At 46.7% G+C, this 25,000-nt stretch overlaps 2 protein-coding genes across 6 annotated transcripts in view; one reads left to right on the plus strand and one right to left on the minus strand.

The window, feature by feature from the left end:
• Positions 1-9,250, minus strand: part of dgcr8 (DGCR8 microprocessor complex subunit) — a 33,211-nt gene extending 23,961 nt beyond the window's left edge. The window contains exons 1-13 of the mRNA XM_058375724.1: positions 9,116-9,250; positions 7,653-8,576; positions 7,120-7,282; positions 6,886-7,028; positions 6,480-6,786; positions 6,066-6,263; positions 5,678-5,779; positions 5,465-5,563; positions 3,887-3,969; positions 3,700-3,800; positions 3,506-3,612; positions 2,737-2,864; positions 2,519-2,632 (exon numbers count right to left, since the gene is read on the minus strand). Coding sequence (XP_058231707.1) covers positions 2,519-2,632; positions 2,737-2,864; positions 3,506-3,612; positions 3,700-3,800; positions 3,887-3,969; positions 5,465-5,563; positions 5,678-5,779; positions 6,066-6,263; positions 6,480-6,786; positions 6,886-7,028; positions 7,120-7,282; positions 7,653-8,303 — 2,196 coding nt within the window. The 5' untranslated portion in view covers positions 8,304-8,576; positions 9,116-9,250. The remainder of the gene's footprint in view (positions 1-2,518; positions 2,633-2,736; positions 2,865-3,505; positions 3,613-3,699; positions 3,801-3,886; positions 3,970-5,464; positions 5,564-5,677; positions 5,780-6,065; positions 6,264-6,479; positions 6,787-6,885; positions 7,029-7,119; positions 7,283-7,652; positions 8,577-9,115) is intronic.
• A 3,005-nt stretch (positions 9,251-12,255) lies between these two features.
• tia1l (cytotoxic granule-associated RNA binding protein 1, like) lies at positions 12,256-24,541 on the plus strand. Of its 5 annotated transcripts, none has more exons than XM_058375361.1 (11): positions 12,256-12,459; positions 14,542-14,638; positions 14,906-15,004; positions 17,229-17,283; positions 18,403-18,490; positions 18,570-18,645; positions 18,796-18,916; positions 19,006-19,104; positions 20,582-20,666; positions 20,770-20,905; positions 22,583-24,541. In XM_058375361.1, the coding sequence occupies exons 1-11, from the start codon at positions 12,428-12,430 to the stop codon at positions 22,733-22,735; spliced, it is 1,041 nt and encodes a 346-aa protein (XP_058231344.1). In that variant the 5' UTR covers positions 12,256-12,427; the 3' UTR covers positions 22,736-24,541. The 5 variants fall into 5 exon arrangements, with proteins under 5 accessions (XP_058231344.1, XP_058231345.1, XP_058231346.1 ...); XM_058375362.1 differs by having other exon boundaries at positions 18,796-18,913; XM_058375363.1 differs by having other exon boundaries at positions 18,796-18,913; positions 19,009-19,104.
• Positions 24,542-25,000: the final 459 nt, after the last annotated feature.

Genomic DNA, 25,000 nt, shown 5'->3' on the forward strand with positions numbered 1-25,000 from the left:
TGCGCCCGTGAGAGGTGTGTATCGGGAGGACAGCTCCGTGTGTGTGTGTGTGTGCCCGTGAGAGGTGTGTATCGGGAGGACAGCTCCGTGTGTGTGTGTGTGTGCCCGTGAGAGGTGTGTATCGGGAGGACAGCTCCGTGTGTGTGTGTGTGTGCCCGTGAGAGGTGTGTATCGGGAGGACAGCTCCGTGTGTGTGTGTGTGTGTGTGTGTGTGTGTGCGCGCCCGTGAGAGGTGTGTATCGGGAGGACAGCTCCGTGTGTGTGTGTGTGCCCGTGAGAGGTGTGTATCGGGAGGACAGCTCCGTGTGTGTGTGTGTGCCCGTGAGAGGTGTGTATCGGGAGGACAGCTCCGTGTGTGTGTGTGTGCCCGTGAGAGGTGTGTATCGGGAGGACAGCTCCGTGTGTGTGTGTGTGCCCGTGAGAGGTGTGTATCGGGAGGACAGCTCCGTGTGTGTGTGTGTGCCCGTGAGAGGTGTGTATCGGGAGGACAGCTCCGTGTGTGTGTGTGTGCCCGTGAGAGGTGTGTATCGGGAGGACAGCTCCGTGTGTGTGTGTGTGCCCGTGAGAGGTGTGTATCGGGAGGACAGCTCCGTGTGTGTGTGTGTGTGCCCGTGAGAGGTGTGTATCGGGAGGACAGCTCCGTGTGTGTGTGTGTGTGTGTGTGTGCGCCCGTGAGAGGTGTGTATCGGGAGGACAGCTCCGTGTGTGTGTGTGTGTGCCCGTGAGAGGTGTGTATCGGGAGGACAGCTCCGTGTATGTGTGTGTGTGTGTGTGTGTGTGGGCGCCCGTGGGAGGTGTGTATCGGGAGGGCAGCTCCGTGTGTGTGTGTGTGTGCCCGTGAGAGGTGTGTATCGGGAGGACAGCTCCGTGTGTGTGTGTGTGTGCCCGTGAGAGGTGTGTATTGGGAGGACAGCTCCGTGTGTGTGTGTGTGTGTGTGTGTGTGCCCGTGAGAGGTGTGTATCGGGAGGACAGCTCCGTGTGTGTGTGTGTGTGTGTGCCCGTGAGAGGTGTGTATCGGGAGGACAGCTCCGTGTGTGTGTGTGTGCCCGTGAGAGGTGTGTATCGGGAGGACAGCTCCGTGTGTGTGTGTGTGTGTGCCCGTGAGAGGTGTGTATCGGGAGGACAGCTCCGTGTGTGTGTGTGTGTGTGCCCGTGAGAGGTGTGTATCGGGAGGACAGCTCCGTGTGTGTGTGTGTGTGTGCCCGTGAGAGGTGTGTATCGGGAGGACAGCTCCGTGTGTGTGTGTGTGCGCGCCCGTGAGAGGTGTGTATCGGGAGGACAGCTCCGTGTGTGTGTGTGTGCCCGCGAGAGGTGTGTATTGGGAGGACAGCTCCGTGTGTGTGTGTGTGTGCGCCCGTGAGAGGTGTGTATCGGGAGGACAGCTCCGTGTGTGTGTGTGCACCCGTGAGAGGTGTGTATCGGGAGGACAGCTCCGTGTGTGTGTGCGCCCGTGAGAGGTGTGTATCGGGAGGACAGCTCCGTGTGTGTGTGTGTGTGTGCCCGTGAGAGGTGTGTATTGGGAGGACAGCTCCGTGTGTGTGTGTGTGTGTGTGTGCCCGTGAGAGGTGTGTATCGGGAGGACAGCTCCGTGTGTGTGCGCGCCCGTGAGAGGTGTGTATCGGGAGGACAGCTCCGTGTGTGTGCGCGCCCGTGAGAGGTGTGTATCGGGAGGACAGCTCCGTGTGTGTGTGTGTGTGCCCGTGAGAGGTGTGTATTGGGAGGACAGCTCCGTGTGTGTGTGTGTGTGTGTGTGTGTGTGTGTGTGTGCCCGTGAGAGGTGTGTATCGGGAGGACAGCTCCGTGTGTGTGTGTGTGTGTGTGTGCGCGCCCGTGAGAGGTGTGTATCAGGAGGACAGCTCCGTGTGTGTGTGTGTGCCCGTGAGAGGTGTGTATCGGGAGGACAGCTCCGTGTGTGTGTGTGTGTGTGCCCGTGAGAGGTGTGTATCGGGAGGACAGCTCCGTGTGTGTGTGTGTGCGCCCGTGAGAGGTGTGTATCGGGAGGACAGCTCCGTGTGTGTGTGTGTGCCCGTGAGAGGTGTGTATCGGGAGGACAACTCCGTGTGTGTGTGTGTGCGCGCCCGTGAGAGGTGTGTATCGGGAGGACAGCTCCGTGTGTGTGTGTGTGCGCGCCCGCGAGAGGTGTGTATCGGGAGGACAGCTCCGTGTGTGTGTGTGTGCGCGCCCGCGAGAGGTGTGTATCGGGAGGACAGCTCCGTGTGTGTGTGTGTGCGCGCCCGCGAGAGGTGTGTATCGGGAGGACAGCTCCGTGTGTGTGTGTGTGCGCGCCCGTGAGAGGTGTGTATCGGGAGGACAGCGCCGTGAGAATAACTCTGAGAATAACCAAGAGAATAACTCTGTGCGAGTGAGCCATGATGCCATACACCTGGCCACACCATCACAGCTGTACCGAGAGAACTGACCACAACCCGCACCATATCTGTACCTGCCCCCTCTTCCAAAGAAACAGAGGGGTGCCAATACTTTGTGCACCATTAATGATACGTGTGTTGGTCTTACCCTCTCTCTAGCCAGTTTCCTCATCTCCTCTTGGAGTTTGTTCAGAATGTGGAGGTTAGGCTTGTTCTTTTTGGCATACTGCTGCAGCTCGATCACACTCTTATCTGAATTTTCCTAAGCAACACACACACACACACACACACACACACACACACACCATTATACACCACTAACACCAACCTTCGTTGTTCTACAGCTTTGAATTCTTTTCCAAATACCTTTTTCACCATCTTGTTGTTCTCTCTGCCGTACATGCGCAGGAGAGAACCCCAGTTCTTCACGTGAGGGTGCAACATCTGGAGGATCTTCTGAGAGGCCAGCTGTTTTCCCACTCTCTTGTTCTTACCTTTGTACACAAACCGAAATCTCAGTACGACACAAAGACACGACAACAGCGATGTATAAATATCTGAATGCATCATCTTTTTGAGATGACAGAAGATGTCAGGAATAACCCCCTGCGTGTCGCACTGTTATAGGAAAACAATCAACCACAGGGGCGGTGTGATGAAGCAGAGTCAGTTTCAAAGCCTTTTACTCCCCTTATACCACCTTCAGGTACAGTTTACCTAATATAGAACACCACACTACGCTTTTTATCCATTTTCCATTACATTTAACGTTATGGAAGTTTTCCCGTTTCTGTTATCGCTTACATTACAGCAGCTATAAACAGACATCAGCCCATAGACTCGTCTGCCTCTGGGAGTGGCGACTCCTTCCACACATGCTAGATAAACATATTTCTCCTTACTGAAGTGTTGATACGAGGCGTTACTATAGAAACAATACCACATCGATGTAAACCTGCACTACTACCAGAACCGCTGTTATTGGAAAGTAATCAACTTCTAACCAATCAGGATTCAGAATTCATAGTGCTGTGGGATTAAAGGCTGTACTCCAAGCAGAAGAAGAAAAGTGTGTGTTGTATGTGTGTTGTATGTGTGTTGTATGTGTGTTGTGTGTGTGTGTATGTACACTTACACCACCCACGTACGCTGTGTTTTCCACACGTCATGACGTATTCACTCTTCTGGTTCTTCCCTGGGATGACCTCAAACTTGATGCTGGTGTCCCCCATCCCATGATTTCTGTAAGAAGGAAGTCAAACACAAAACAGGCGTGTTAAGACGTGGTCCAGATTCTCTACGTCACACAGTATTTGTTAATTCTCCCACCTCTTAAGGCACTCGTGAAGGATCTGGTAAGGTGACAGTAAGCCTGCTTTGTTGGTCAGTTCATACACCCGCGAGTCTTCAATACTGATATGGTTAAAATACTGAGGAGGAAACGTGAACCTGATTAGCGCTCAGTTGTTTTAAAACATGTTTAATAACGCACAGGGGGGTCAAAAGGTCAGCGTACCTCCAGTTCATCCCCTTCGACCGGCTTCTCCTCAGCCGTCTGCTTCACAAAGTCAGGGATGAGGATCTCCAGCGTAGCTCGAGCTGCACAAAACAATTCAGCATGAGCTTTAACATCTAGACCCATCAAAACATTCTCAGATCATTTGCATTCATCAGAACTGAACCAGAACCAGAACCGCCTGTCTAGTGCCAAAAGGTTGCAGCACATACCAGAGTATTCTATTTAGAACAACACACTAATGCTGTTTTAGTAATAATCAGAAACAGATCACTGCACTGAACGAGAATTAATGTTAACATACTAGAATGTACATAAGACTTAAGAATGATTTCACGTCACAGATTTTCCCCTTAGTTATATTTAATGCTATAAAACAAGTTAGTTCCTGTAGTTCCTAACCCAAGTTAGTTCCTGTAGTTCCTAACCCTAACCCTAACCCTGTACTTGCTAGTTAGTTAGAGCAGCTGTAAAGATTCATTCCATCATCAAACTCTTTCATATCAACAGAAAAATAATTACAGCTCTGACCGTTATGAAGCCCTGACACTGGAGACTCCTTCCCTCCATGTTAAGTAACCAGAAACTCAAAAAACTAGATCCACTATTTTTTGTGGGCGGAGCTTAGCGGTAGTTGTGTCAGTTTGTTTTAAAACGATGACTGGTCAAAATCTGAAATTATCTGACTATGTTAGGTCCAGGACCGCGAACATTATTTGGAAAAATTAAATTTAATGAACAAAACCAGATCGGCCGGCCCGTACATGCTCGCTCAGTGGATGGATGATGTGACCGGATGACCACTGGGTGAGTGACCTGACATCTACACCCATCTGATATAAAAAGGCAAGTGTGTAGAGTGAAGAACGTACAGAAGGTTTAACTGAGGAGTTTTGTGTAGTGATATCTGAGGTCCTGCCCAGTCAGGGCTAAGGCCAGAAGACAACTATGTACCAGGCTCGGGTCACTGTAAACAGGAGAAACAGTTACATGTACTGCGACCACAACACTATTGAAGGTGGAGCTGTATGTTAGGATGGGGAGGACCAACCATTTTTGATGATCGTTTCTGTCCAGTCTGCTGAGTTTGACCACAGCTGTCATGGGTTTTTTTGTCTGGCAGTGGCAGCAGGTATGCGATAAAACTGGAGAAACAAATTGGAGCCTGTACTCCGTCCATTCTGGCACACAACACCACAAGAGGATGACATTTGCGTCCCTCATGTAGCCGACTCTGTTCTGGTTTGTACTGGCCGCCTCCCTTTGTTTTGCCTTCCGCTAGCGATGTGACGTAATCGCGACATCGGCACTAAAATGGTCTATAGCGACAGTAACGTATTAAAACGAGCGCATTAACGCCACTGTTGCTGGTATGGGAAATTAATCCACAGTGGTGTAATCAAAGACCTATGGATAAAGATTTAAAAGTCAAGCTGCATAAAGAATTGGCAATTTTTAGCAAAATATAAATCATAGGGTCCGTGAACATTTTTTTAAGAAATAAGTTTTTTAAGCAGATAAAGACCCTGAGTAAGGGGAAGTTGAACAGACATGAAAACGAACGTAAATGAAAAATACCAGCTTTATTCTTGGCGAGTTTTTTGCTACTCGCGGTTCCCGTGCCGTACGTGACTCCGTCTATAATAACCGAAGCTCCGAAGGGTTCACTTGGGTTTTCTGGGAGAAAATAACCAAACATTGACCTTTAACATTTAAAGACAAAATATATACACAAAACACCAACAACAATATCTCACACACACACACACACACACACTCACTCTTACTTACCACATTCAAAAAAGTTGTAAACTGGTCGGACTTTGAGCACTCGTTGCATATATTCATGTAGGATGCAAACCTCTGACTTTCCATTCGGGTTGATGACAAACTCTAAAAGCAGATACAGAATCGTGCATAAGTATTGGCACCCCATGTAGTTTCAGCACAAAGCAGTCCATTTGACAGAAACCGCTACACAACTCCTCATGTCCTCACTGGGAAACATGGTGGTGGTAGCATCATGATGTCAGAACGCTTTTCTCAAACAAGCTGAATTTCCACCAAATACTGATCCCTAAGGGAGGAATACTTATGCACCTAACAGATTTTCTGTATGTGTCAAACAGTAGAACAATCCTTAGATCCTCTGTTCTAATTCCAGTTTCAACCTTTCTACCTTTCTTAGTGGGCGCGTCCTGCACTGACAGCGTGATGAGCTTCTGATTGGCCGGGAGGATGGGCCTCTCCGACTCCGCCTGCTTCCTCTTCATGTCCCTGTTGAACTGCCGTCGCTCCGCCCACGTGCGGAACTTCTTCACAGTCACTTGCTCAAAGTCGAAGCGCTTCTCGAGGTAGCTGCGGAACTCCTCGATATCTGGAGGAAAGAAGGGTTCAGTGTTTAGGAGTCGCTCAGGAGTCGACTGTCCTACACTGAATCAAATCTGAGTCCAAGCTTTTGGTTCATGTGCTGGATATTTTGGCGAATAATTGAATACAAAGTTAATTAAAGGAATAAAAAAATTTGTGCCCTCAGTCAGAAATATGGTGAAAAGGAAAAAACAAAAGATGGCACCACGGACTCCAATCTTACCGACAGACTCGTCTTTGCACACCTCCACCTTGGCTTTGACCTGCCCCAGAGCACCCTGTGCCATCTCAGCCCCCTGGCCATCTTTTCCCTCAGGCTGGTTGTCCGTAGCGTCCGGGTTCGACTCGTCACACACTCCCTCCGGAGCCGTGGAGTCGGGTTCTTCGGTTCTCTCCAGCGGTTCTCTCTCCTCACCATCTTTAACCGGAGACACGTTAGGCGTCACTTCTCCGTTCTGCTCCCTTTCTTCTTGTTCCTTCATTTTTTTATAGTGCAAACAGGGGATGCTACTGGTCGGAGGGTCGTGTTTCTGGGTTTACAAAAAGAAAGAAAAGAGAGAGAGAGGTTTAAAAAATTTTTGGCTCCACACAGTTTTAATTACGTTGCCTAAAAAAACCCCGGTGTTTACCCTGATGCTTCCAGTTCCAAGGAAATAAGGTCTGGACCAGGTAACGACTCGGGTCTCCCGGTGGAGGTAGACTGGAATGCCAGAGTTATGGAATGTCATGATCCATCCGTCAGGAAGAGGCTCTGTAGGCGGACGCCCTCGACCTGCACAGAGAAGCCAAAAACCCTCCATCTTTAACACTTTTACAGTAAAGTATGAGTAAAGTCATGCTTAAAGCAACGAAGACAGACTCACTCTTGAGAACAGTCTTAATTTTGGTGATCATGGGCTGGACACCCTGCTCCGCATCAGACTGGTGATCGCTGTCAGCTGCGTATTTATCCTCGGCCAGACGCATCTTCTTGGGCACCGGCATGCCTTCCTCTAACAGTGCATCTACATCATTGTCAAAGTCGTCCTGGAAGAGATGAGCGGTTACAGACGAGTGCAAAAAAACAAACAAATAATTAACAGTTGATCCTGCATGCTTGGAGCGCACCAGTTTTAGGGGGGGGTGACCTGTAGGTCGCAGTATCACATGCGACACACCGTAATGTACAGAAAAGGAGAGAAACACACAAAAAAAAAAAACCAAGAATCTTTTACTGTAGAAGACAGAATGGAAAGAACATGTTAAAGGTTATATGTTCTGGAGTAACGTTACTCTAAAAAGTTAGTTCCCTGAATAAAAAAAAAAGTTTTCTAAACACTTTTTGATCTTGTCTGCCGTGTCACATCCTCCTGCGACAGGGTCGAAACTATAAAACACAGCGAGATGTTTGGTGTACCTCATAGGAGTAAACATGGTCCTCGTCGTTGGCCTGCTGCTGCTGAACGATCATCTCAGACGTATACTCGCTCTCCTCTCCATCCTCAGCCTCCAGGAAGTTCTCGTTGTAATCCTCCAGCTCGTCCAGTACGGCGAACTCCACCTTGTTCTCCTGCTCGGCCTCGGGTTCTATGCTCACGTCTCCCTGCCCCGTTCCCTCTCCTGCACTACCCTGTGCCTTCCCGTTCTCTAGCTGCTGCTCATCTATCTGACCCTGTCCCGTGTATAACACCTTTCTGTCTTTGCCCTTGCTGCTGGCGCCGCCGCCGTCTCCTCCGAAGCTGACGCTGATCTTAACGTCTCGGAGAAGCTTAAGGTCGGGGAGGAAGGAGGTGACGGGTGGGGCGTGGCGCCCGGTGCCCGGGCACGAGTCACCGTGTAATGCGCGACCACTCAAAGACGCCGAGCCCTTGGTGAGTAGCGGAACGTCGGCGTCCTCGGCCGGCGCGAGCGAGGGTCCATCACCGCCGGAGCTAACGTCCATTTCCTCGGCGTCACTGGACGTTTGCAGGGGAGGTGGTGGAGGAGCTTTACAATTACCGTTTCCTGACATTTCATCATCAGGAGGCTCCAGAGGGAGTGGAGGCACAAACTCACTGACATCCATCATCCAATTAACAATATATAATATATACACATACAACTGACCCTGCTTACAAGAAATGTGTCTAAAAACTAACCAAAGCCCCAAACATATGGCTAAAAACACCAGAGGGACGTAAACACTCGGTCGCTTGAGCACGCTAAGCCGACTACATTGTTCTTTTCATTAATGTAGACAGCTTTTTAGAAATCACTGTCTCAATTATTGGAAATCACAATGCATTCAGCTTAAACCTTTGCCCACGTCTAAACACGGTCCATCCTCCAGAACGGTGGTCAACTGAAGAGGAAGAGGAAAAAAAAAAGAGAGACGAAAAAAGAAAAAAACACACAGAAGAATCAACACGTTACAGAGCAGTCCATTAAAACACAAATACACTTTCACATTAACATTTTTAATTCCTTAGAACATAGATCATTCATCTTATTGGGAAAATAATTTCAATGACATCAAATTACTACAAATACATGAATAAAACATTTATGTTAACCACCTTCTATATTAAACTACCTTCTGACGAAGCACAAGCATGCTAATTGAATTATTCTCTCCAGCTGCAAAACTAGCATGACCCAGGCTGGGGCCGAATCCCAAATCGCGCCTTTCTTCCTTTATAAGTGCACTACAATCATTTAAAATATAACGGTGTACACCTCCTATAAAGTGCGCTATGTATACATTAGGTAGCCATTTGGGATTCAGCCACACACTAGCCAACAGGCAAGACGCACGAGTTGAATTTTACGTTGAAATAAATATATATAAGACAAACTGATTCTCAATATCACATGAAATAAGCTCGATATAAATGTACCCACCTGTGTAATTAATAATTATTTAAAAATCTGTATTAAATAGCGCTATTTCTTCCTTTTTACAAGAGTCAGCCACCCGCCCCCTCCTGTCTCCGCCATGTTCTAACGTTCTCGCCGCTTTGCCGCCCTTGCACCCGCCTCTTTGCCGGTGTCTCTGCAGCATGGATTGGCTAACTTCTTTTAGTGCTCGGTGCTGATTGGTTGACTCGATTCGCTGTTCCATAATGATTGGCTGTCTGTTCTGAGGCGATTTGTTCTAGCCCCCCCAACACACACACATCCTTGCGTTACCTTGTGGACACTTCAGATGGAAGAGGCTTTTATTTTCAGCTGAAATAGGACAAGTGTGTGTACGTGTAAACATTATTTTATAAGAAATTATGATTAATAAACATGAAGTTTGAACTACAGTGATTGCCATTCTCCAATGCCATTGCATTTCTATCTGGCATGAATTACACTACGTTGGCAAAAGTTTTGGGACACCCTTCCAAATCATTGAATTCAGGTGTTTATTTTTCAGGAAGGGGACCCTAACTTTAGGTAACTCTAAAGTCCAGTGTTCAGAGGGCTGGACCAGAGGGGGAGAACATTAAGTACAAAACAATAACACAAACCATTTTTGATAAATGTATTGATTTTCAGTAAGTAAGTCAGAGAAAAAGAAGAGGACGATGGAGCCAACAGAAATATTATGAATGACAACTGAATCTGTCAAGCTCATCTGGCTAAACTGTGACACAGGGTTAAGAATTTGAGAAAACTCTCTGAAAGACTGAAGAGAGTATTGAGCAACAGGAAATACAGCTCTGTACAGGAAAACCTACAACTCAGCTCTCCGTGTCACTGGTGCTTTGAGACAAACTGTTCTCTGAGTACAGCGGTTTTAAACCACAGGACTCTCTAAGCACACGTACACGTCCCACACAGGTGCCCTGAGAGCTGTGCGGTTAAAGTATTACATAAAACATAGGTAAAAGACTACCTCTGCGTAGGAGGAAAAATAGTATATAAAGAATGTCAAGGGATACCTGAATCACTTGTCTTTAGCTTATCTTCACACTTGGATCTGGACGTGGAGTCGTGTCAACTGGACTTATTTCTAGTTAGATCGAAACGTTTCACTACTCACCCGAGCAGCTTCTTCAGCCTGAGGGAAGTTGGCAGGATTCCACAAAGTTGTATCTTCAGGGGTCATGGATCTTCTGCTACCTGGGTAGCCTTGTTAAAGGAACCAGGGGGATAGAGAAGCATCCTACACTCTTCTAGTAGTAGCTCAAGTGGTTAAGGCTCTGGGTTGTTGAGCAGCATTGCCAAGCTGCCACCATGCTCCAGGGGCACTGCATCATGGCTGACCCTGCACTCTGACCCCAACCCTTCATGGATGGGATATGTAAAGAAAGAATTTCACTGTGCAGTAATGTATATGTGACAAATAAATGCTACTTAACTCAAAACATATGTCTAAGATGTCTACCTTTTCATCCTTAAATGTGTGTCTTTCAGATGCAGATACGTAGCTGATTCTGCTCCTGAGGTGTTGATCTATGCTGATCTTCTCTCAACAGTGGTGGAGCTGCTATTTCATCCATCCCCAAGATCAAGACCTTTTCAACCGTCCACCAGGAAAGCCAAACCTAAGGACCTGCCATCCACCCTCACGTCCACCCTTAATACTTCAATACACTCTGCCATTACTCTCCTTCCCTGGGGTTATTACATCATTAAACAGCCCTACTCCTAACACATCCTGCCATTCCTTAACAAGGCTACCCAGGTGGCGGAGGATTCATGAACCTTCAGGATACAACTCTGTGGAATCCTGCCAACTTCCCTCAGACTGAAGAAGCTGCTCGGATGAGTTGTGAAACGTTTCAATCTAACTAGAGAGATGTCCAGCTGACACGACTCCACGTCCAGATAACCTCACCTGGATGAATGAGAATCTTCACAGACACTTGTCTTTGGACTTATCTTTGTTTTGTTTCTCTTAATTCATCTTTCTTAAAATATTATTTTATGAGAAATTACTGAGTGTTTTCATAATAAACCTTTTATTCTTTTACACTTAATCTCTGAGTTTGCTTTCTCATCTTACATCCATGAAATTCTTTTGCAAATACTACCAGCCCCAGAAGGACACGAACACACCAACTTGAGGTAAGTGCCCTATTGATTGTGTCTAGCTGAGGAATCATTACAGCCTCTTAGTGCCAAAGAAGGGAAATTGTAATGCTACAAGCATACAAAGACATTTTATAGACACAGATCATTCATAACACTGTGAGCAGTGACTGGTGAAGTGAATAAGACTGATGATCTCCTCATCATGGCACCTGTTAGTGGGTGGGCTATGTCAGGCAGCAAGTCAAGTTGATGTTAGAAGCAGGAAAAATGGACAAGTGTAAGGATTTGAGTGAGTTTGACCAAAAGGGCCAAATTGTAAAGGCTAGACCACTGGATCAGAGCATCTCCAAAACTGCAGCTCTTGTGGGGTGTTCCCGGTCTGCAGTGGTCAGTATCTATCAAAAGTGGTCCGATTATCCTTTCAGCAGGATAATGCTCCGTGCCACAAAGCAGAAATGGTTCAGGAATGGTTTGATGACCACAACAACCAACAACTGGCCTCCAAATTCCCCAGATGTCAATCCAATCCAGCATCTGTGGGAGGTGCTGGACAAACAAGTCCGATCCACGGAGGCCCCACCTCACAACTTACAGGATTTAAAGGATCTGCTGCTAACATCTTGGTGCAAGACACCACAGTACACCTTCAGGGATGTAGTGGAGTCCATAACTTGATGGGTCAGGGCAGGTGGTCATAATATATGTATATACACTGATCAGACATGGATGACCAGTCTGATCAGTGTATATACATATATTTTGTGGTATCAGTTTGAGGAAGAAGCACTTGTGATTATCAGGGGTAAATATAAGTTTGCTCATAGTGTGTGGAATATAAACAGAACCGAACCCAACCTACACCATCGTCTCTCGGATCGTCTCTCGGATCGTCTCTCGGATCATTCAGCCTTCAATCAATTAAACCCAGATCTTATTTAACTTGACGGTGTCTTCCAGCCCTGTAGTTGGCGACAGAGCGAGATTCGCGCTCACTGAAATCTCGCGAGAACGATATACTGCAACGTCATTACGATGTTTCTGGAGTAACGTTAGAGGAAGTTATTCCAGTAATTTCTCGTTAAAACGGAAAGCAAAAGTTTGTAGATTTAAGTCACTGAACTCCGCTCGAAACCTTTAAAATATACCTTTAGACATTTTTAACTGCAGGTTTGGAACCTTTTCGACATCATGATGGCGGATGATGACCAGCCCAAGACGTTGTAAGTATATTGAGCTAATTAGCATAAAAGTGAACTAGCTTGCTTTGCTAGCTGACTAGCCGGATAAATGGTCACGCTGTAGCGGAGAATGATTAGCATTAGCCAGCGTGCTGGAATCCTACCAAAATGATTAAAAAAACACAACTGATAAACGCTGATCAACACAATGCGCTACAAATCCACCGAAAATTAGGAAATATATTTTTACGTATTTGTAAAAACTCTAGCTAATTTGTAAAATTAGCTTTAGCTCCCCAGCTAGCTAACTAGCTAGCTAGCTGGTTAGTAGTCAGCACAGTGGAGCCGGGGAAATATAATTTAGCCACCTATAAAAGTGTTTCTTTGTCTCACTTCAATCGATTTGTTATCGATAGATGATCTGTATCTTACAACAATAATAATAGAACGGACCCCGGTGTTTAGTTTTTGTTCGCACGTGCTCAACTTTTAACACAAGTCTCGCCGGCTAAGTTGTGGCTTTTATGCCGTTAGCTAACCGGCTAGATCCGGTTTCTGTCTCATTAGCGCTTGTTTTAAGATTCTGCTGTTCAGACGAGCAGAAATAAATCTAATGGGAAGTTTAGAAATGAGTTAAAATGTGAGGGAAGGTGGAGAGTGGACGCTGTGGAGCGTGTGGAAGAGGTGTTGGTGGTTAGACTAGCCGGCTGTGAGCTCCGGAGGTTTGGGTGAAAACGTGGCAGCGGACACAAGGCTGTGTGGTGGCCTGCATACACTATACTACCAAAAGTTTTGGGACACCGCTCCAGATTATTGAGTTCAGGTGTTGGATTCTTAATGCTTCAGCTTCATACCAAGACATTTTGGACAATTTTATGCTCTTTGTGGGAACAATTTGGGGATGACCCCTTCCTGTTCCAACATGACTGTACACCAGTGACCAAAGCAAGGTCCATAAAGACATGGAGCTGTAAAGGGCGGGACAACTCCATATTACATTCATGTGCATGGAAAGGCAGACCCAGTCCCAGTTTTGGTCTGGCTCACAGTCTCCACTCTAATTCATCACAAAGGTGTTCTATGGGGTTGAGGTCAGGACTCTGTGCAGGCCAGTCAAGTTCCTCCACACCAAACTCACTCATCCATGTCTTTATGGACCTTGCTTTGGTCACTGGTGTGCAGTCATGTTGGAACAGGAAGGGGTCATCCCCAAACTGTTCCCACAAAGAGCATGAAATTGTCCAAAATGTCTTGGTATGAAGCTGAAGCATTAAGAGTTCCTTTCACTGGAACTAAGGGGCTGAGCCCAACCCCTGAAAAACAACACCTGAACTCAATGATTTGGAGGGGTGTCCCAATACTTTTGGTGATATAGTGTACCTGAGCTTTACACACTTTCATTTTTTTTTTTTTTTTCCAGAAATCAATTCCACTTCATTGGGATTGTTTGCTTTACAAACAAGATGTGGGTTGAATATTTTTAAATTTAGTCTGAATAAAAACACCACAGTTCTCTTATCTCCCCTCTTCTCTCTCTGTCTCTTCCTTTCCTGTATAAACTGCTCCGGTTGTTTTAGTAAACTAGTGGTGGGGGAAAAAGTTGATCTCAAGATATCTCACACACATCACTTCAGTTTCTTATAAAGCTTGTATTTTTTTTCCCTCCTCTTCCTCACGTAGCCTTGTTCCAAAGCTAGCCAAATAATTTGGCATTAAAAGGGAGAGAAAATTGCGTCTTGGCCCGGCGTGTTGTGAACGATTCATCCAATCCTCCTCTAACTAATCTCCAGAGAGTAACTGAGTTCATCTCTTCTGTCAGATGTGTATCAGTGCAGCAGGTCTGGAGCGAGTGAGCATTTGGATGTGATGCATGACAAACTCCTCACCCAGCGTGAATCACAGACCACAGTGGGGTCTGATTAGAGTGAGGTGTATCAGATCTCTAGTGCTACTGGATGTTGTAGAAATAAATAACTAAAAACACACTTTCTTTTTCGAAACATCTGGTTTATAAGAAAATGTTCCAGACACTTCAAACACGAAAGGAACCATGCTCACAGGAACACTTCATAAAATCGTTCTTTTTCCTTTTTTAAAATTAATTGATTTATTTTTTCCTTGTAGGTACGTCGGAAACCTGTCCCGGGACGTGACGGAGGCTCTGATCATGCAGGTGTTCACTCAGATCGGACCCTGCAAGAGCTGCAAAATGATCATCGACGTGAGTAGACACATCATCGTCAAGGGCGGAGCTAGACATAACACTCATCACTGATTGGTCGGCTCCAGGTGTTTGAGAGAGCTTTATTATTTCTTTTCGGATTTATTTGTCAGCTCTTATCTAGCAGAGTTCTTCAGGAAAACACACACGCACACACGGCGTTCTTCCGAGTGTAATTGCAGCTGATCACTTTAGCAGATGTCTGAGGCGGATTTCTGGACCAGCAACAGCTTTAATTTCTCTCTCTCTGTTTTTCTTCTCTCCCAGACGGCAGGAAACGACCCGTACTGCTTCGTGGAGTTCTTCGAGCACATGCATGCTGCTGCTGCCCTGGCCGCCATGAACGGACGGAAAATATTAGGAAAGGTAATATGAAGGACGGCTCAGATTTTTTTTTTTTTCCTTTTTCCTGTCACACAACAGGTAAGTTAGGTGTGAATGCAGGGAAAGAAGGAGGAAAAAAAAACCTACTGATCCTGATGAAGGGGATCGTTACATTTACACTTTAATATTGGTGGCTATGTGTAACGTCTTGACGCTTTGACGAATAAGACTACACACAGTGACGAAGTGCAGTGGACACAGACCTGGTCAGTCTGGACATGTCGTGTGTTTGACATTTCACAGATTTATTACTGAGATTTTAATGACGCCTGTCTGTGCGACCGACTGTCTGTCTGTGCGACCGACTGTCTGTCTGTGCGACCGACTGTCTGTCTGTGCGACCGACTGTCTGTCTGTGCGACCGACTGTCTGTCTGTGCGACCGACTGTCTGTCTGTGCGACCGACTGTCTGTCTGTGCGACCGACTGTCTGTCTGTGCGACCGACTGTCTGTCTGTGCGACCGACTGTCTGTCTGTGCGACCGACTGTCTGTCTGTGCGACCGACTGTCTGTCTGTGCGACCGACTGTCTGTCTGTGCGACCGACTGTCTGTCTGTGCGACCGACTGTCTGTCTGTGCGACCGACTGTCTGTCTGTGCGACCGACTGTCTGTCTGTGCGACCGACTGTCTGTCTGTGCGACCGACTGTCTGTCTGTGCGACCGACTGTCTGTCTGTGCGACCGACTGTCTGTCTGTGCGACCGACTGTCTGTCTGTGCGACCGACTGTCTGTCTGTGCGACCGACTGTCTGTCTGTGCGACCGACTGTCTGTCTGTGCGACCGACTGTCTGTCTGTGCGACCGACTGTCTGTCTGTGCGACCGACTGTCTGTCTGTGCGACCGACTGTCTGTCTGTGCGACCGACTGTCTGTCTGTGCGACCGACTGTCTGTCTGTGCGACCGACTGTCTGTCTGTGCGACCGACTGTCTGTCTGTGCGACCGACTGTCTGTCTGTGCGACCGACTGTCTGTCTGTGCGACCGACTGTCTGTCTGTGCGACCGACTGTCTGTCTGTGCGACCGACTGTCTGTCTGTGCGACCGACTGTCTGTCTGTGCGACCGACTGTCTGTCTGTGCGACCGACTGTCTGTCTGTGCGACCGACTGTCTGTCTGTGCGACCGACTGTCTGTCTGTGCGACCGACTGTCTGTCTGTGCGACCGACTGTCTGTCTGTGCGACCGACTGTCTGTCTGTGCGACCGACTGTCTGTCTGTGCGACCGACTGTCTGTCTGTGCGACCGACTGTCTGTCTGTGCGACCGACTGTCTGTCTGTGCGACCGACTGTCTGTCTGTGCGACCGACTGTCTGTCTGTGCGACCGACTGTCTGTCTGTGCGACCGACTGTCTGTCTGTGCGACCGACTGTCTGTCTGTGCGACCGACTGTCTGTCTGTGCGACCGACTGTCTGTCTGTGCGACCGACTGTCTGTCTGTGCGACCGACTGTCTGTCTGTGCGACCGACTGTCTGTCTGTGCGACCGACTGTCTGTCTGTGCGACCGACTGTCTGTCTGTGCGACCGACTGTCTGTCTGTGCGACCGACTGTCTGTCTGTGCGACCGACTGTCTGTCTGTGCGACCGACTGTCTGTCTGTGCGACCGACTGTCTGTCTGTGCGACCGACTGTCTGTCTGTGTGCGCGCGCGCGCCCCCGTCTGTCTGTGCATGTCTGATTTAGAAGATTTAGGAGTTGCTGTGAGGGCAGTACCTCAGCTTCATCACTCGTTCAGGAGGAAACCTTTAGATTTTTCTTCATCTGCTTTATCTTCCTGACTCGGTGTTTATTCCTGAGCTCATGGTTTTTCTGTCACACACACACACACACACACACACCAGACCTCCTCCTTTGTGGTTTTTTTTTTTTTGATTCCTCAACAAAATATCTTCAGTGTAAATTTGATCCTCAGCAGGTAATGAAGCAGCGTTTGAGGAGTAAAACATGTTACTGTCTCTCTGGTGTAAGTCACTAGACCGTTGTACTCCGTAGAAATCCATAAATATATCTCTGCTTTTTACAGATTTTTTTTTTTTATCGCCTAGGAGCTTTTTCTCTCCTGATTTTATAGTTGTTTTTTTTTAATCCCCTCCTTAGTCTGTTTCTGCATTTGGAGACTCATGTTAATATCATACAGTAAGATTTGGTGTGTGTGTGTGTGTGTGAGGGTCTTAATGTTTTCTTCTTTTTTCTTTTGTGTTCCTCACAGGACATGAAAGTGAACTGGGCCTCCATGCCGAGCAGCCAGAAGAAAGACACAAGCAGTAAGTGTCCATGCCTCTGGTTGAAGACCAGGGTTAAGAGTCTGATTAGTTTCCACTTGAGCTTTTCATCTTCTGAAGTAAAAAGCCATTCCATCACCAGGCTGAAAAACTGATCTTAAGACAAAACACAGCATGTTGTCTCGTTAATTAAAAAACACAACTAAACTTACGGCTTTACAAAGTGCTGACACTGGAGATTCCTTCCATACATGTTTATCATCAGCATTTTTACATAAAGTCCCTGTGAATGAGCTGTTGCTATAGAAACCAGTTATTTATACTACCCTGATCAAGCATAACATTATGACCACCCGCCTAATATTGTAGTGGTCCCTGTTTTGCTGCCAAAACAGCCCTGACCCATTGAGGCATGGTCTCCATTAGATTCCTGAAGGTGTGCTGTGGGATCTGGCACCAGGATGTTAGCAGCAGATCCTTTAAGTCCTCTAAATTGTGAGGTGGGCCTCCATGGATCAAACTTTTGTCCAGTACATCCCACAGATGCTCTATTGTATTGAGACCTGGGGAATTTGGAGGCCAAGTCAAAACCTCAAGCTTGTTCTTGTAAGGGGTCAGCCTGACCGGTCTGCGGCAATGCGGCCCCATACGCAACAAACTGTCCTGCACTGTGTATTCTGACCCCTCTCTATCAGAACCAGCATTAACTTCTTCAGCAGTTTGATCAACAGTAGCTCGTCTGTTGGATCGGATCACACGGTCCAGCCTTCTCTCCCCACGTGCATCAATGAGCCTTGACCGCCCATGACCCTGTCACCGGTTCACCACTGTTCCTTCCTTGGACCACTTTTGATAGATACTGACCACTGCAGACCGGGAACACCCCACAAGAGCTGCAGTTTTGGAGATGCTCTGATCCAGTGGTCTAGCCATCACAATTTGGCCCTTTTGGTCAAACTTGCTCAAATCCTTACACTTGTCCATTTTTCCTGCTTCTAACATCAACTTTGAGGACAAAATGTTGACTTGCTGCCTAATATATCCCACCCACTAACAGGTGCCATGATGAGGAGATACTCAGTCTTATTCACTTCACTGGTCAATGGTCACAATGTTATGGCTGATCCGTGTGTGTGTGTGTGTGTGTGTGTGTGTGTGCAGATCATTTCCACGTCTTTGTTGGTGACCTGAGCCCAGAAATCTCCACAGAGGATGTCAGAGCCGCTTTTGCTCCATTTGGAAAAATATCGTAGGTTTTGCTCATTATTGGTTATATTATAGCCTTCTGCCTTTAAAACAGTGTGAATAACGGGTGTGTGTGTGTTCAGTGATGCTCGTGTGGTGAAAGACCTGGCTACTGGGAAGTCCAAAGGCTACGGCTTTATCTCCTTCATTAATAAATGGGTAAGGAGGTATTATATAATCAGCATGGAGCTGGTTTTTTCTATCAGACGGTGTGTGTGTGTGTATGTGTGTGTGTGTGTATATATATATATATATATATATATATATATATATATATATATGCGCTCATATTTTTTTGTTGATGGACAGGATGCAGAGAACGCCATCCAGCAGATGAACGGACAGTGGCTGGGAGGCAGGCAGATCAGAACCAACTGGGCCACCAGGAAGCCTCCAGCACCCAAATCCAACCTCGAGAGTCAGTCCGGTAGTCAGTTCAACACTCTTCCTGCATTCCACATCCTTACCCTGATTCACTCACCACTCTCCTCTCACACTGTCCTCTCCTCTGTCCATTAGCAGGCAACACCAAACACCTGTCCTACGAGGAGGTGCTGAACCAGTCCAGCCCCAGTAACTGCACCGTGTACTGTGGAGGGGTCACCTCCGGCCTCTCAGGTGGGTGGAGCTCCTTCATCTCCGGTCACAGCACACCAAAGCTGATTAATTTTCTACAATGCTTTCTTCTTATCAGCAGTTTGTCAGAGCTTGTGTGTTTTTCTTTTTATTAAAGACCTGTACTTCTTATCTGTTTATAGTTACATTTAATGGTAGAGCGTCAAGCAAGTTAGTTTCCTATCTCACTCTGTCTGCCCCCTCTCTCTTTCTCCCGTGCTCTCTCTCTCTCTACCTCTCTCTACATCTCTCTCTCTCTCTCTCTCTCTCTACCTCTCTACATCTCTCTCTCTCTCTCTCTCTACCTCTCTCTCTCTACCTCTCTCTACATCTCTCTCTCTCTCTCTACCTCTCTACATCTCTCTCTCTCTCTCTCTCTCTACCTCTCAGCCCTCTCTCTCTCTCAGCCCTCTCTCTCTCTACCTCTCTCTCTCTACCTCTCTCTACATCTCTCTCTCTCTCTCTCTCTCTACCTCTACAGCCCTCTCTCTCTCTCTCTCTCTACCTCTCTACATCTCTCTCTCTCTCTACCTCTCTACATCTCTCTCTCTCTCTCTCTACCTCTCAGCCCTCTCTCTCTCTCAGCCCTCTCTCTCTCTACCTCTCTCTCTCTACCTCTCTCTACCTCTCAGCCCTCTCTCTACCTCTCAGCCCTCTCTCTACCTCTCAGCCCTCTCTCTACCTCTCAGCCCTCTCTCTACCTCTCAGCCCTCTCTCTCTCTACCTCTCTCTACATCTCTCTCTCTCTCTACCTCTCAGCCCTCTCTCTCTACTTCTATCTCTCTCTCGCTCTCTACATCTCTCTACTTACCTCTCTGCCTTTCTCTCCCCACTCTCCCTCTCTCATTCTGTCCCTCTCTTACTGTCTCCCCCCTTCTCTCTCTAATCTCTCTCATCTCTCTGTCTTTCTTTCTTTTCTTTCTCTTACTCTGTGCCCCCCCCAATCTCTCTCTACTTCTCAGCCCCCCCTTTCTCTGTATCTCTCTCTCGCTCTCTACATGTCTCTGCTTTTCTCTCCCCTCATCTTATTCTAGATCTCTCCCCACTCTCTCTCTCTCTCTTTCTTTCTCCCCCCTTCTCTCTTTTCTTTCTCTTTCTCTTTGCCCCCCCCAATCTCTCTCTACTTCTCAGCCCCCCCTTTCTCTGTATCTCTCTCTCGCTCTCTACATGTCTCTGCTTTTCTCTCCCCTCATCTTATTCTAGATCTCTCCCCACTCTCTCTCTCTCTCTCTCTTACTGTCTCCCCCCTTCTCTCTTTTCTTTCTCTTACTCTGTGCCCCTCTCTCTCTCTCCTCCCTTCCCCCCTCTTTATAGATAGATGGATAGATATTTTTTTTTTGGGGGGGGGGGGGGGGGTTCTGATTTGTCCTGTGCTAATGTAGCACTATTATTCATAGAAGATAACTTTATATTGTACACCAGCTACAAAGATTCTGAGCTTGAGCTTGAACTGACCTCACTTCCTGTTCCTCTACTCCAGATCAGCTGATGAGGCAGACTTTCTCTCCATTCGGACAGATCATGGAGATCAGGGTCTTCCCAGATAAAGGCTACTCGTTCGTGAGGTGTGTTGAAATGGTTGAGGAGGAAAAATGAAAAGCATCTTCATGAACTTCCTGCTATGGAGTCGCATGTATAATTCTGAATAAAGCTCTTCTCCACCCACAGGTTCGACTCTCACGAGAGCGCGGCTCACGCCATCGTGTCCGTGAACGGGACGTGCATCGAGGGTCACACGGTCAAGTGCTACTGGGGGAAAGAGACCGCAGACATGAGGGCCATGCAGCAGATGGCCATGCCTCAGGTACGAACAGAGCTTTAGGTCCCTCAGCTCTTAGATCTAATGGGTAGGAAAAGCTGAAAACAAACTCTTTCTGCTCTTATGCTCTCTCTTGCTTTCTTGTTCACCCTCTCGCGCACACTCTCTCTCACCCTCTCGCACACTCTCTCGCTCTCTCGCGCGCTCTCTCTCTCTCTCTCTCGCTCTCTCGCACACCCTCTCGCACACTCTCTCTCTCGCTCTCTCTCTCACCCTCTCGCACACTCTCTCTCTCGCTCTCACCCTCTCGCGCACTCTCGCTCTCACCCTCTCGCGCACTCTCGCTCTCACCCTCTCGCGCACTCTCGCTCTCACCCTCTCGCGCACTCTCGCTCTCACCCTCTCGCGCACTCTCGCTCTCACCCTCTCGCGCACTCTCTCTCTCACCCTCTCGCGCTCTCTCTCACCCTCTCGCGCACTCTCTCTCTCACCCTCTCGCGCACTCTCTCTCTCTCACCCTCTCGCGCACTCTCTCTCTCTCACCCTCTCGCGCACTCTCTCTCTCTCACCCTCTCGCGCACTCTCTCTCTCACCCTCTCGCGCACTCTCTCTCTCTCACCCTCTCGCGCTCTCTCTCTCTCGCGCTCTCTCTCGCGCTCTCTCTCTCGCGCTCTCTCTCTCGCGCTCTCTCTCTCTCGCGCTCTCTCTCGCGCTCTCTCTCTCTCGCGCTCTCTCTCGCGCTCTCTCTCTCTCGCGCTCTCTCTCTCTCGCGCTCTCTCTCTCTCGCGCTCTCTCTCTCTCGCGCTCTCTCTCTCTCGCACCCTCTCTCTCTCTCACCCTCTCTCTCTCTCACCCTCTCGCGCACTCTCTCGCGCACTCTCTCTCTCACCCTCTCGCGCACTCTCTCTCTCACCCTCTCGCGCACTCTCTCGGTCTCTCGCTTTCTTCTCTCGCTTCAAGGCTTTCTCTTCGCTCTCTTCGGCTTTCTTCGCTTCTTCAAGGCTTTCTTCATGCTTTCTTCTTCTTCATTTTCTCTTCAAGGCTTTCTGCTTCTTTCTGGCTTTCTTCATCTTTCAAGGGCTTTCTTCATAGGCTTCTTCATGCTCTTCTTCATAGGCTTCTTCTCATACTTCTCATAAGGCTTTCTTCAAGGCTTCTTCATAAGGCTTTCTCTCTTCTTCAAGGCTTTCTTCATGGCTTTCTTCAGCTCATGCTCTCTCTCTTCTTCAAGGCTTCTCTTCAAGGCTTTCTCTTCTTCATACTCTCTGGCTTTCTCTCTTTCGCTTCAAGGCTTTCGCTTCTTCTTCATAAGGCTTTCTCTCTTCATGGCTTTCAAGGCTTCTTCGCGCTTTCTTCATGGCTTCTTCTTCAAGGCTCTCTTCGCGCTTTCTTTCGCTTCTCTCAAGGCTTTCTCTCAAGGCTTTTCTCTTCAAGGCTTCTCTCGCGCTTCTCTTCGCTTCAAGGCTTTCTTTCGCTCGCTCAAGGCTTTCTTCTTCGCTCTTCGCACTCTCTCTCTCTCGGTCTCTCGCACACTCTCTCTCTCGGTCTCTCGCACCCTCTCGCACACTCTCCCTCTCGGTCTCTCGCACCCTCTCGCACCCCCTCCCTCTCGTGCGCTCTCTCTCGCACACACTCTCTCTCACCTTTGTGCTCTCTATCTTTATTTTTCTCTGACTTGCTTTCTCACATACTCCCTCACATTGCCCTCTTTCTCTCTTGCAGCAGAGTAACCCGGCCTACGCAGCTCAGCCGTATGGACAATGGGGTCAGTCTTACGGTAATGGGCAGCAGATGGGGCAGTACGTCCCTAACGGCTGGCAGATGCCGGCGTACGGTGTGTACGGTCAGGCCTGGAACCAGCAGGGCTACAAGTAAGTACACCAGCACGGTGTCCGCCACCTCCTCCTCCTCCTCCTCTTCTGGTTCCTCCATGTGTACCCCAATCCAGGAGGGCAGAACAACGCCAGCTGGACGGACCATTCCATCACGAACGGGGGGGGGGGTGGCAACGGACTCCACCCCGATGTACAGCATATTCGGATCTTTAGCCCCGCCCTCTACACCTGGTTTCCTTTTCTCCTTTGTTTTTTTTCCCCTCTTCATCTTGTAGTTTGGACTGATTTACGAAAAAGAAAAATTGTCAGTCTTTTAAAGTGTCTTTCTTTCTTTTCTTTTTTTTTTGGAATGTTTGCCTTTTTTTCTGTAATTATGAATCTCCCCTCCCTTTAGTCCCAGTTTTTCAGTAGATCTATTTTTTTTTTCCTCCTCCAGTCATTAAAAAGAAGACGAAGTGTTCAGAAACGTCGCCCCATGTTGTGAACTTGTTCCCTCGGTTTTTTTTCTTCTTCTTCTTGGTATGGACACACTGCAGCTCGACATGATTGTTTTGTTTTTTTTCCTTTTATTCACAGTCTGGTAGTTTTGTAAAAAAAAATATATATCTATATAAATAAAATAAAATGGAGGCAGTTCTTTCCTCAGTGGCCTTGACACGCACTTGAAGTTCCCCACGACTTCTGGTGAAATAATATTGTTCTTAATTTAATCCAGCTTTTAACAAAATTCATTAACACACACCTCGACCTTCACGCAACTTCTCCTTCTTTAAATTCACTCATTTTTTTGTTTTTTCCCCCTTTCTTTTCTGCGTTTCTTTTTTATTACAGATGCCACGCTGTGGATAAGATTTCATTCTAATGTTCGATGCTTATGTTAAGCTCTGATGTTTAAACGTCCTTCTCTCTCTTTTTTTAAAAAAAATTTATATATATAATTATAGGGATTGAGAATCATGTTTCCTCCGGATGAGAATTAGGTTTAGGACACCAGAGTTCTGTTGGTTATGTAAAGATATTTTTGTAATTCTGTCTTTGTTAGCAGATTTTTTTTTTTTTTTCCCCCCCTGTTTACCTGCATGTGAAATGTCCAGCCGTCTCGGCCAATCCGCTCTGTCCATCACGGCGATCAGGTCCATTTAGATCTACGTTTTTTTTTTAACCTGTTTTTTCCTTCCGACTACCTTTCCATTTTCGTGGTCTTTTTTGTTTAGTTTTCTGCTTGAGCGAAGCGTCACTGTGTTGATTTTACAAGCCAAAGACGAGAAATCCCCGAGCGCTCTCTCTTTATCCACTTCAACCACTGTAGAGAGCTCCTCGAGCGTGCTTGGAAAAGAAACAGGAAGTCCTGCTTTTCCACTTCCTGCCACAGAGCCGAGCTGTAGACGGTCGTATCGGAGGTGTGTTCATGTGTGTTTTCTCCCCTTTTTGTTTGTGTCCTATTCACTCATCACTCTGTCGTTTAAAGAGAAGAGCATAAGCGATTAAATCTGTTCATTTTTTTTTTCCTCCTTCTTCCTTCCAGTGTTTCTCTTCTTTTTTTTTTTTTCCTCCGCTTGTTTTGGCTAATGAATCAAACGTCCTGCTTTCTAGAATTTGAAACTGTATTTTGTAAAAAGCTGAAGACAAAAAAATGTACTGTTCATCTTTTTTTGGATTTTCTTTTTTGGGGGGGTTTTCATTCAATTTTTTTTTCCTCGCTCATTCCGGTTTTCTCCTCGACTTCTTTTGGAGGGACATTTAATTTTTTTTTTTGTGTAAATAACTTGATAATCCATTAATATGATAACCATTAAAAAGCTGTTCCAGTATTCTGAGACTCTGCAAAGTAAAAAAAAAAAATGGCTGTTTGTGTCTTTTTTTTTTTTTTTTTTTTTTTTTTAAAATTCTTGGTTTTTTTTTTTTTGTTTTTTTAAATAAAAGAATTTTCCCTGCAATTTTTTTTTTTTTAAAGAAAAAGAAATAAATAGAGCTTAATTGGATTTGTTTGCTGATTGAGACCCACTGTGTTTTTTGAAGAGAGGGGGGAAAAAATCTTTTTTTTTTTTTTTTTTTTATCATTTTTTGAGTTTGGAGAATATTTCCAGTATGTTGAAATATTTATTTATTAAATAAATAAAATAATTAGAAATAACGTTATATTGTTAATAATTATAATAATAATAATAATAATAATAATAATAATAATAATAATAATAATAATAAATAAAATTTAATAATAAAAAAATTAAATAATAAAATTAATTATAAAGGTTTTTTTTATACTACTCTTGATGCCCGCGTGCACACACAATATTTATTTCCA

Source organism: Hemibagrus wyckioides, linkage group LG22 (assembly GCF_019097595.1).
Source record: "Hemibagrus wyckioides isolate EC202008001 linkage group LG22, SWU_Hwy_1.0, whole genome shotgun sequence".
Lineage (NCBI taxonomy): Eukaryota > Metazoa > Chordata > Actinopteri > Siluriformes > Bagridae > Hemibagrus > Hemibagrus wyckioides.

Excerpts from the sequence above, each read along its gene's own strand:
- tia1l (XM_058375361.1), top strand. The coding sequence starts at position 12,428 with ATGATGGCGGATGATGACCAGCCCAAGACGTT. Across the intron at positions 17,284-18,402 it reads CCAGAAGAAAGACACAAGCA|ATCATTTCCACGTCTTTGTT; the intron begins GTAAGTGTCCAT and ends GTGTGTGTGCAG. Across the intron at positions 18,491-18,569 it reads GCTCCATTTGGAAAAATATC|TGATGCTCGTGTGGTGAAAG; the intron begins GTAGGTTTTGCT and ends GTGTGTGTTCAG.